This window comes from Myotis myotis, unplaced genomic scaffold (genome assembly GCF_014108235.1).
Source record: "Myotis myotis isolate mMyoMyo1 unplaced genomic scaffold, mMyoMyo1.p scaffold_m19_p_5, whole genome shotgun sequence".
Classification (NCBI taxonomy): Eukaryota; Metazoa; Chordata; class Mammalia; order Chiroptera; family Vespertilionidae; genus Myotis; species Myotis myotis.
The window spans coordinates 109591968-109604219 of NW_023416357.1; the positions used below are offsets into that span (position 1 = coordinate 109591968).

The 12252-nt window shown below is 39.1% G+C and overlaps 1 protein-coding gene and 1 non-coding gene across 2 annotated transcripts in view; one reads left to right on the forward strand and one right to left on the reverse strand.

The window, feature by feature from the left end:
- Window positions 1–12252, reverse strand: part of LOC118656596 (ATP-binding cassette sub-family A member 3-like) — a 231346-nt gene that overhangs the window by 93858 nt on the left and 125236 nt on the right. The window contains exon 18 of the mRNA XM_036310024.1: window positions 6069–6285. Coding sequence (XP_036165917.1) covers window positions 6069–6285 — 217 coding nt within the window. The remainder of the gene's footprint in view (window positions 1–6068; window positions 6286–12252) is intronic.
- Window positions 422–528, forward strand: LOC118657270. The gene has a single exon (XR_004967965.1). It is a non-coding gene; the product is annotated as a U6 spliceosomal RNA (small nuclear RNA).

Sequence of the window (12252 nt, forward strand, 5' to 3'; positions counted from 1 at the left end):
CAGAAGGACATCTGGTCTAATTAGCATATATATATATTCTCTCTATATATACACACATATATATATATATGTGTGTGTGTATATATATATATATATATATATACCTAATATTTATGTAAATTTTATTAATTCTTCCAACTGCTGATTCATGGGACTGTTGGTCTTCTCTGTTATATATTTGTTTTCTATTTGATTAATTTTTTGCACTTATTTGCTCATTATTTCAACTGTGTTTACTATGCTTTTTTTTCTAACTTATTAAGTTGAACAGTTTGTTAAGTTTTAACCTTTTTCATGGTAATAGTTAAAGCTATAAAATATCTAGCTGCACAGTATTTATGTTATTCTTCAGTTCTAAATATTCTCAAATTTACATTATGATTCCCTCATTAGCCTATTAAAAACTTGTATAAAAACTTGTGTGCTCGCTTCGGCAGCACATATACTAAAATTGGAACGATACAGAGAAGATTAGCATGGCCCCTGCGCAAGGATGACACGCAAATTCGTGAAGCATTCCATATTTTTTGAAAAAAAAAACCAAAAAACAAAAAACCAAAAAAAAAAACCACAAAAAAAACTTGTATTAAAATTCCCAGTTGTGTGTTATATTTTTAAAATATATTTTATTGATTTTTACAGAGAGAAAGGGAGAGGGATAGAGAGTTAGAAACATCGATGAGAGAGAAACATCAATCAGCTGCCTCCTGCACACTCCCCACTGGGGATGTGCCCACAACCAAAGAACATGCCCTTGACTGGAATCGAACCTGGGATCCTTGAGTCAGCAGGCTGACGCTCTATCTGCTGAGTCAAACCGGTTAGGGCTTGTGTGTTATTTTTCTTACTAATGTCTAATTTAATTGCAAAATGTATTGAATGTGTCATTCATTAGTCTTCATTGTGTATCATCTAGTCAGTTTTGTGAAGACCATGTGTGTTTGAAAACATGTGTTTGAAATTCTATGTTCTCTATAGTTACAAGAGAGGTATGCTAATATCTCCTCTATTATGTATAGTTTGCCTAGTTCAAGTAGCTCTGGAAATTTTAAATATACTTCTAGATAATATTACTAGCTAAATAAAATTTTATAATTGTTACAACTTAATGTGCAAATGAATCTGCTATCATGTAATGAGCCTCTTTATTTCTAGTAATACTTTTTATCTCAACGAGTCTTTTTTTCTGATATCAGTATTATTTTGTGGGCACTTGTTTAATATATCTTTTTACATTCCTTTATTTTCTGTATCTTTATTTATTAACAATGTCTCCTATAAAGGGAATAATGCTAAAATTGATCCAAAATAGCAGTTTTTGTCATTTATTTAATAAGCCTCTTTTGATGCTAATTATTTTTATTACTGATATATTTGGGCTAATTACTATCATCACATTACTTTGCTATTTATTATTTTTATTTCACTTTTATTTCTATCCTTTTTGGATGTGACTGAATTTATTTTCTTCCTTCTTTTTCATTATGTTTTGGAAATTATACTTTTAAAATATCCTTTTAGTGTTTACACTGAATTTAATCATGCCTACATAAATTTTCTCTCTGGCTGCTTCAAATAACTTTTTAGCATTGGTGTTCTGAAGTTTTATGATGATATGTATAGGCAAGTAATTTTTCAAAATGATTTAGTGGGCTTTCTGAAACTTAGGATGTCTGACTTTAAACAATTCTGAAATTATCAGCAACTATCTTTTTAACACTATTTGCTCTTCCACTAATTCTTTCTATACCAATATATCAAATCTCCTCACTCCATCTTCCATGGTTTTTCACATTTATTTAATATTTTCCATCTTGTTATCTCATATTTCTTTTGTATTCATCTTTCTAAGTGTTATTTATTTATTTTTATTATATTTTTAAAACATTTTGTGTACCCCAGTGACCAGACTTAACATAACTTAATGCATGATTATCTCAATAAATCCTGTACTTATCAATCAGCATTCCTGGCTATTAGAATATTATTGACTATATTCCCTATGCTGTACTTTATATCCCCATGACTATTCTGTAACAACCAATTTGTACTTCTTAATCTCTTCACCTTTTCTGCCCCCTCTCTCACTCCCTTCCCATATTATTTATGTTGTGCTTGTTCATTTTGTTTGTAGATTCCATTGTTGATAGATAGGTATTTATTGCATTTTATTGTTCATATTTCTGATCTTCATTTCTTCTTCTTAAATAAGACCCTTTACATTTCATATAATACTGGTTTGGTGGTGATGAACTCCTTTAGCTTTTTCTTGTCTGTAAAGTTATTTATCTGACCTTCAATTCTAAATGATAGCTTTGCTGGGTAATCTTGCTTATAGGTCACTTTGAATATATCTTGCCACTTCCTTTTGGCCTGCAAAGTTTCTGTTGAGAAATCAGCTGATAGTCATATGGGTACTCCCTTGTAGGGAACTTTTCTCTTGCTGCTTTTAAGATTCTCTCTTTTTTTTTTTAATTTAACTTTTGGCATTTTAATTATATGTCTCAATGTGGGTCTCTTTGGGTTCACTTTGTTTGGGACTCTGTGCTTCCTGGATTTCTATGTCTGCTTCCTTCACCAAGTTACAGAAATCTTGTCATTTTTTTCAAATAAGTTTTCAATTTCTTGCTTTCTCTCTTCTCCTTTTGGCACCCCCATGATAATATGTTGGTATGATTGAAGTTGTTCCATAGACTCCTTACACTATCCCTTCTTTTTTCTTTTTGCTGTTCCAAATGGGTGTTTTTTGCCTTCTTATATTCCATATCACTGACTTGATTCTTAGCTTCATCTACTCAACTGTTAAATCCCTGTAAATTATTCTTTATTTCTTAGTGTAGCCTTCATTTCTAACTGGTTCTTTTTTATGTTGAGGTCCTCACAAAGTTCCTTGAGCATCCTTATAACCAGTGTTTTGAATCTACATTTAGTAGATTGCTTGTCTCCATTTTATTAAGTTCTTTTTCTGGACTTTTGTTCTATTGTTTCCTCTGGGACATGTTTCTTTGTCTCCTCATTTTGGCAGCTCCCACCCCCTGTGTTTCTTTCTATGTATTAGGTAAAGATGCTACATCTCCCAGGCTTGGTAGCATGGCCTAATGTAGTAGGTATCCTGTAGGGCCCAGCGGGCTGTACACCCTCCTGTTGTAGCTGAGTCTTAATTGCTGTTGGTATTTCAATAGGAGGGATTTAACCAGGTTGATCAGCTGCAAGACTGTGACTCTTTTTTATTCATCTTTAACCACCAATTCTCTCTTCAACTGTTTCAACTATGTCTAATATTCTGATACTTCTATCTATTAAGTATTTAATTTAAATTAATTCTTTTCATTTTTTAAGATTCTATTTGGATCTTTTTCAAATCTACTTGTTCTCTCTCTCTCCATATACATATATAGTGCCCATACATATGTATCTATAGTACATGCATATGTGCAATATATGTATATATGTTCTATATGCTCATAGACCTGACACTCTCTGTTACTAGTTAAATATTTTAAAAATACATATTTTATGTTCTATTCTAAAAATCCTCAAATCTTAAATGTTGCAGGCCTGATTCTTATTCTACAGTTTGTGTTTTCTGGTAGCATTTGCTCTTAGGTCCTTGCTTCTTTTTTTTCTTTGTAATTTTAAGTTGATCTCAATTTCTCTAGATAATTTACCTGTGGGAGTACTTTGAAGTCTGGGAACTGTGTATACCTTTGCCACTCACCTGGGAACACAATCAACTGAAGTTATTTTAAATAAATGATCTGGTATGTTTTTTGGGTTACATAGGTACTATGATTTCAGGAAACAAACGTATGGGGACTTGCCTGTGGTTACAAATTAAAAGGGAAATTACTATTCTTTGTTCCAGTGCCAAATTCAAATTTTGTAAATTTTCTTTCTGTGTCCCGTTGTGGCATTAGTTAGGTTTTATTCACCCTTGTCCTGAAGCCCTTCTAACTCCAGTTTTAGGTAGGAAGCTACTGAAACCTTTGTGGTACATGCTTCATGCTTTCTGCTCTGACTTCAGGTTACTCACTACCTGTGCGAATGTAAAGTGCAGGGAACCAGATTCTGTCAACAAGCTCACGTCAGAGCTACCTTTCATGCTTGCTTACCTTCAGGAACACGAGCTTCCATTTTACTGTTGGCCTCTGCCAATTCCATACTTTCTTCTTAATTCATTATTTTGATAGAGTATCATTTACAGTGTTTGTTCTGCTACTGAAAAAAGGAAGTCTCCTTTGACATTCTAATTGCCAAATCTATTGGCTTCTTTTTTTGTTCTCACCCTTCATGTCTCTTTGAAACATATTCTTCCCCCAAAATGTTTTTTAAACTTTCTGAAACAGTAATTTCTTCTAATTCTTCTTATTAATTACTAGAGGCTCGGTGCATGAAATTCATGCACTCGAGGGTCCCTCAGACTGGCCTGCACCCTCTCGCAGTCCAGGAGCCGTCAGTCGGAAATCCTTAGCTCTGCCATGGAGGTGGGAGAGGTTCCCGCCATCACTGCTGCACTCACCAGCCATGAGCCCAGTTTCTGGCTGAGTGGCGCTCCCCCTGTGGAAGCACATTGACCATCAGGTGGCAGCTCCTGCACTGAGCATCGGCCCCCTGGTGGTCAGTGTGTGTCATAGTGAGCATTCATTCTGCCATTTGGTCGATTTGCATATTAGCCTTTTATTAAATAGGATTTTTATTGGGGTGACATTAGTTCACCAAACCAAACAGGCTCAACAAAATATCATCTTCACACCACATCATGCACCTATTGCTCAAAGAACAGTCCCTTTCTGCCCCCATCTCTTCCCCCTTGTCCCCTCCCTCCCCCCATTTTCCTCTGGCTAACACCACACTGTTGTCTATGTCTATGTGTTTTATATGTATAAACTCACAAACTCAGATGCTTTAAGGGGAGTCTTCCCCACTTAGCACAGTAAAGAGGTGTGCAGCATATACAGATACTGCTTCCCATAATTTTGGGATTGCTTTGAGAATTAGTGCTAAGGCATATCTCTTAACATTTTTTTGCTGCCATCCAGAGGCATAAGCCTTACTCATGTGAAATACTCTTTTGTGGCAGGGAATGAGGTGGGAAGCCTGTGCTTATGGGGCTCTGTGATAACAGGGAGAATGACGTGGTCAAGTGCTCAAGCCAGTTCAAACTCTCGCCAGAGAAGGAAGGGGTCGGGGGAGAGACAAATGTAAGAATCCTGCAGAAGCCAGGCTGACGTGCAGTAAGGAAGCCGAGCTGGCTCAGCTGTAAGGGTGTCAGGTGCATACAGAGTTTTTCTTCTTTCTGGAAAATCACATTTGGCTGCTCAGGATCTTTAAGTTTGGGAAGAATAGCTGCACCATACACCTTTCCTCGACGAAACTGTTGGCCTCTCTCAAGAATTCAGGATTCCTCTCCACTCTTCCCTCCCATCACCACACTATAAAGTGCCTAACATCAAGGGATCTCACTTTTAAAAATAATGAGGGCCTACGGTCAAGTGTATTTTTAATATGATTTATTCTAACTTACTGAGGCCTGTCCTTTTAAGAATAAAGTTGCTCTTTTGTTTTCATTTTTCTGTCTTTTTCTGACAAGTGAGTTTCAGAAACAAATGCTCCTAAAATGTCCAAAATCTTGTGCAAAACAGTTTCCTTAAGTCATGTGATAGTGTTACTGGATGTGAGGGTAAGAAGGAGGAATCTTGTCAAAGAACCATATATCAGGTTCAGTCCCGTCACTTCAGTAGGAAGACCCCGTTCCAGCAGACCTGGAGTGGGTTCACAGGCTCTCAATGTACATTTTTATCTATTTCAGAGAGGAAGGGAGAGGGAGAGAAAAATGGAAACATCAATGATGAGAGAGAATCATCGGCTGCCTCCTGCATGGGCCTCTTGGGATTCGAGACCACAACTTGAGCATGTGCCCTGACTGGGAATTGAACCATGACCTCAGCTCAACCACTGAGTCACACTGGCCAGGCTCAAGGTAATTTTTATTGACTTACATCAAGTTCAGGATTTTTCCAAGCCTGGAACATAATTGTCTCCTAATGTCCTCATTTATTTACACTTACCAAACTGAAATGTGGCATCTATGATGAGACTGCAAATGCCTGAAAGGTAGCTGAACACCACAAGTTTGATGTAGGCAGAAGTACTTTGGGAAAACAGGAAGCTCAGCAGATATACGAGGGGGATGGCACTCCAGCCGAACAGCATGATGATCAGCATTGTGTCCAGGAAGTGGTAGTCTGTGAGAAACACGTCCAGTTGGCAGACCTTGAACACGCCCTGGAATACACAGGATACAGTGATAAAGGCAAGTGAGGCCTAAGTGCAAAAATAATTCAAGCTAGAACACTTAGAAAAGGAAATAGCAAGACCTGTTCTTATTTAGCACAGAATACTCATTAATTAGATCATTTTGCCAAAAAAAAAAAAGAAAAAAAAAAGCCCTACTCGCTTCATCTTCTCCAAGGGCAGTCCAGAGACAGAACCATTGTAACTCCCTTTGGGAAAGTTTTTTAAATTCATAAACAGAATCAGTATCATTTTCCCCAAATAATCCGAATTCTCCACTTTCCCAGAAAGTAGATTATTTATCTAAAGAGAAACTATTTCTTTAAATATTTTTCCTCCTGACTACATGCCTGACCTCTCACTGCTATCCACCTTTAAGCTAGGTCTCCTGGTTCTATTCCACTCCCACACTTCATCACATCCACTGCAGCAACTCTGAGATTTCTTTCTAAATTTCTTTTTCTTGTTGGTACTTTTCCCTTTACAGTGTCATTCTCAGCAGCCAGTGAAGTAAGCAAGGTTGTGTCATTATTCGCATTTCACAAACCATTTAAGTAGTTTGCCAGAGGTGGCGGATTCCAAAGTAGCCAAGGTTATTGTCTCCAGATTCTGTGCTCTTTAAATTTTGCCTCGCTGGCACTCTAAATTCCCACTCCCATGTTTTCTCTTATGTTTTTGCTATTACACTTTTTGCTTTTTAATTTGTCTTTCACTCCCCACCCCATAATTCATTGCACAGAGTAATTACATGAAGCAACAATAGGCTTTCCTTAGTATCCATGTCCATCTTTTTTTTAAATTAAATTTATTGGGGTGACATTGGTTAATATTATATAGGCATCATGTATCACATTTTTATGATACATGATCTGTATATTGCATGGTGTGCCCATGATGCAAAGTCAAATCATCTTCCATCACCATATATTTGACGTCCTTTGCCTTCTATTCCTAAACCCCCTTCCCTCTGGTAGCCACCATTCTGTTGTCTGTGCCTGTGAGTTTCAGTTTTATAGCCCACATCTCAGTGAGATCTTATGGTTCTTAGCTTTCTCTGACTTGTTTTGCTTAGCATGATATTTTCAAGATCCATCCATTTTGTCGCAAACGGCGGTATTTCATCTTTTCTTATCGCTGAGTAGTATTCCATAAATATCCACCAGAAAGATTTGAAAGCATTTATTCAAAAAGATATATTTACCCCTATATTCACTGCATCCTTATTTATTCATCATGGCCAAGACATGGAAACAACTGAAGTGCTCTTCCATAGATGATTGGATAAGGAAGATGTGGGATTGCTGGGTTATATGGTAGCCACAGCTTTAATTTTTGAGGAGCCTCCATACTGGTGTCCATCGTGGCTGTACCAGTGTACGTTTCTACCAGTAGTAAGTGAGGGCTCCTTTTCTCCAAAACCGCTCCAACACTTGTTATTACTTGTCTTACTGATAACAGCCACTCTAACAGGTGTGGGTGGGATCTCATTGTGGTTTTGATTTGCATTTATCTAATAGCTAGTGAAGTTGAGCATCTTTGCATATATTTGTTGGCCATTTATATGTCTTCTTGGGAGAGGTGTCTGTTCAGGTTCTCTGCCCGTTTTTTAATTGGGTTATTTGTTGGGTGTTGAATTGTATGAGCTCTTTATGTGTTTTGGATATTAACCCCTTGTCAGAGCTGTTGTTTCCAAATATCTTCCTCTATTTTTCTGGTTGTCTTTTTGTTTTGTTGGCAATTTCTTTGTTGTGTAGAAGCTTTTTAGTTTGATATAGTCCCATTCGTTATTTTTGCTTTTATCTCCCTTGCCTTTGGGGTCAAATTCATGAAATGTTCTCTAAGACCAAGGCTCATAAATTTAGTACCTACCTTTTCTTCCATGTAATTTATTGTTTCAGATCTTATATTTATGTCTTTTGTTCATTTGAGTAAATATTTTAACTTTTTAAAAAATGTGATTTTTAGATAGACGTAAAGGGAGAAGGAAAGAGATAAAGAAACATCCATGATGAGAAAGAATTATCAATCGGCCACCTAGTGCACACCCCCTACTGGGGCTCGAGCCCGCAACCTGGGCATGTACCCTGGCCAGGTGACCTTTTGGTGCATGGGATGATGTTCAATCCACTGAGCCACACGGGGTAGGCCATTTGAATAAGTTTTTGTACATGGAGACAAACTATATTTTACTTTCATTCTTTTGCATGTATCTTTACAATTTCCCCAGCACCATTTATTGAAGAGGCTTTCCTTCCATTGTATGTTTTGGCTCCTTGTAAAAAATTATTTGCCGATATACATGTGGTTTTATTTCTGCACTCCCAAATCTGTTACATTGGTTTGTGTATCTGTTTTTCTGCTGTTTGATTATCATTGTCCTTTAGTATAATTTGAAGCCAGGCAGCGTGATACCTCCAGCTTCATTCTTTTTTTTCTCAGGATTGCTTTGGCTACTGAGGTCTTTTGTGATTCCATACAAATCTGATGATGTTGTTCTATTTCTCTTAAAAATGGGATTGGGATTTTCATGGGGATTGCATTAAATCTATATATATTGCTTTGGGTAATATGGCCATTTTAACTATGTTGATTTTTCCAATCCATGAACATGGAATATCTTCCCATTTCTTGTATCTTTTTCAATCCCTTAAAAAATTGTAATATATTTTTATTTATTTCAGAGAAGAAGGGAGTGGGAGAGATAGAAACATAAACGATGACAGAGAATCACTGATTGGCTGCTTCCTGCATGACCCCTACTGGGGATCAGCCCACAACCTGGGCAAGTGCCTTGACCAGGAATTGACCTGTGACTGACCGGTTCATAGGTCCATTCTCAACCACTGAACCACACGGATCAGGCTTTTTTTGCAATCTCTTTTAATAATGCTTTGTAGGAGATGAGAAGACAGCAGCTGGCAGGACAGCAGTGAGGGAGAGGGTGTGAGTAAGGGAGTGAAAGAGGCGTGTGTGGACGTGTGTGGTGTGTGCATGTGTGAGTGAGGGACAGATCTCTCGAGAGTTTCAGGGGCTGGCAGACGGAGCTCTCATGAACCGGGAGCCCCTGCCACTGCTGTGGGCACTCCCCCGGCTGTGGGGCTTGGGCATGGAGCCCATGCCATTTAGAAGGGGAGAGTGGCCTCCACTAGGAACCCAGCCTCACCACCCCCCAGACTGCCTTGGACACTGCCCGGGACCCTGCAGCCACACAGCCAAAGTCATGCTGCCTCGGTGCAGACCTGCAGTCCCCAGGACGTCCACCTCCCGGCTGCCAGCTCCTGGACACCACAGTTGCACCACTCCAGCCCAGAGGCGGCCCGTGACTGCCCCCTCCCAGGCCGGCTTCTGAACACTGCAGTCCTGCTGCTCCAGCAACGGACACCAAGAATACTGCTTGCTGGGTCACTGGATCCTGGGCCCATGGATGAGTTGCTGAGTGTGCGACCCTGCAGGCAAGGGCGCTCGGCTTCAGCTGTAGAACCTGCCGCTACCACTCCCGGGCCCCAGGACGTGGGCCCCTCAGGAGTTGCTGAGTGCGTGCCTCTGCAGCTGAGGACACAAGGCTCCAGCAGCAGACCCCGTGACTTCCCCCTCCCGTGCTGCCTCTCTGGTCAAAGTTGTGCTGTTTCAGCCACAGATTCCGAGATTCCCGCATCCCCAGCCGCTGGCTCCTGCCACCTCTCCACCTTTACCCCCTGTGATTCGCAGAGTGAAATCACCCTGGCCAGTCCCCGCTGCCTCATCCACAGACACGGGACATGTGCCTCCCATCATCACAGGCTCGTGGACCCTCACAGTGATTTGCAGTGACACTACCCCAGCAAGAGTCACACCACACAGGCCAGAGTCACACTACCTCAGGCCCAGAGAACCCTTCCGCTCAGGCCATGGACTCCGGGATCCACGGCGAGTGCAGCCAGTGAGACCTCAGGCAACCCTTTCCACAAGAGCCGGAACCATGAGCACACAACAACAACTTGCACCAGAGGCTGGGGGAGTCACATTGTCAGACAACCCAGATGAGACTTCTTTTCCCCCCACCATTTAAATTCTTTATTGTTTAAAGTATTACAGAAGTCTCCTTTTCCCCCCATTGAATTCTCCCCAGCCACTCCCACTCCCCAGCACATGGCCCTCACCCCCTACTGTCTGTGTCCATTGGATATGCCTATATGCACGCATACAAGTCCTTTGGGTGATTGCTTACCCCCCTCCCATGCCTTCCCTCTTAGGTTGGATGGTCTGTTCCATGCTTCTATGACTGTTTCTATTTTTGTTCATCAGCTTACCTTGTTCATTATATTACACATATGAGTGAGATCATGGGATATTTATCTTTCTCCAATTGGCTTATTTCGCTTAGCATATTGCTCTCCAGGTCTATCCATGCTGTTGCAAATGGTAAGAGTTCCTTCTTTTTTTACCACAGCATAGTATTCCATTGTGTAGATGTACCACAGTTTTTAATCCACTCATCTTTGATCCTTTCAAAGAACCAGCTCTTGGTTTTATTGATCCTTTGTATAGTTTTTTTCATCTCTATGTCATTTATTTCTGCTCTGATCTTTATTATTTCCTTCCTTCTGCTCACTCTGGCTTTTCTTGTTGCTCTCTTTCTAATTCTTTAAGTTGTAGAGTTAGATAATTTATTACCAGTTTTCCTTGTTTTTGAGGTAGGCCTTTAATGCTATGAACTTTCCTCAGGACTGCTTTTACTGTGTCTCATTGATATTGGACTGTTGTGTTTTCATTGTCATTTGTTTGCAGAATGATTTTTATTTCTTCTTTGATCTCTTTGGTAACCCAATCATTGTTTAATAACATGATATTTAGCCTCCAAGTATTTGAATTTGTTTGTTTGTTTTTATTGTAGTTTATCTCTAATATTATGCCATTGTGGTCTGAGAAGATGCTTGATATGATTTCAATGTTTTTGAATTTGAAGAGACTTTGCCTATGTCCTAATATGTGGTCTCTAATATATAGTCTATCTTTGAAAGTGTCCCATGTGCACTTGAGAAGAATGTATATTCTGTAGCTTTGGGGTGAAATATTCTGAAGATGTCAATTAGTTCCATCTGATCTGGTGAGTCATTTAGGATTGGTGTTTCTTTGCTGATTTTTTGTTTAGAGGATTTACCAGTGGTGCCAATGGGGTATTAAGGTCCCCTAATATGATTTTACTGCTGTTGATCTCTCCCTTGATATCTTACAGAAGTTTTTTTTAATGTATTTGGGTGCTCCTGTGTTGGGTGCATATATGTTCATCAGAGTTATATCCTTGTTGAATTGCTCCCTTTAGTGTTATGTAGTGGCCCTCCTTATCTCTTGTTATGGCCTTTATTTTGAGGTCTATTATGTCAAATATAAGTATTACTACCCAGCTTTTTTTCTCATTTCCATTTGCCTGAAAAATTTTTTCCCATCCCTTCACTATCAGTCTGTGTGAGTCCTTTGTTCTGAGGTGGGTCTATTGTAGACAGCAAATACATGGGTCATGTTTTCTAACCATTAAGCTTCCCTATGTCTTTTTATTGGAGCATTGAATCCATTTATGTTTGTTGTTTTTTTTTTACAGATAAAATATATTTTATTTATAAATAATGTATATAATTTTTAAATAGTAAAAGTACTTTATTCATCATTTTCCCATTTAAAAAAAATCCTCACCCGAGGACATGCTTAGAGAGAGGAAGGGAGAGAGAGAGAGAGAGACAGAGAGAGAGAGAGAGAGAGAGAGAGAGAGAGAGAAAGAAATATCCACATGAGAGAGAAACATCGATTACTTGCCTCCCATACATGACCCAACTGGGGATCAAACCCAAAACCCAGGCATGTGCCCTGACTAGAATCAAAGCAGCAGCCTTTTGGTGCATAGGACAACATATGAGTCAACATAGTGATTCAACCAACTGAGTCACTCCAGTTGGGCACCATTTGTTCACAATAAATATATGT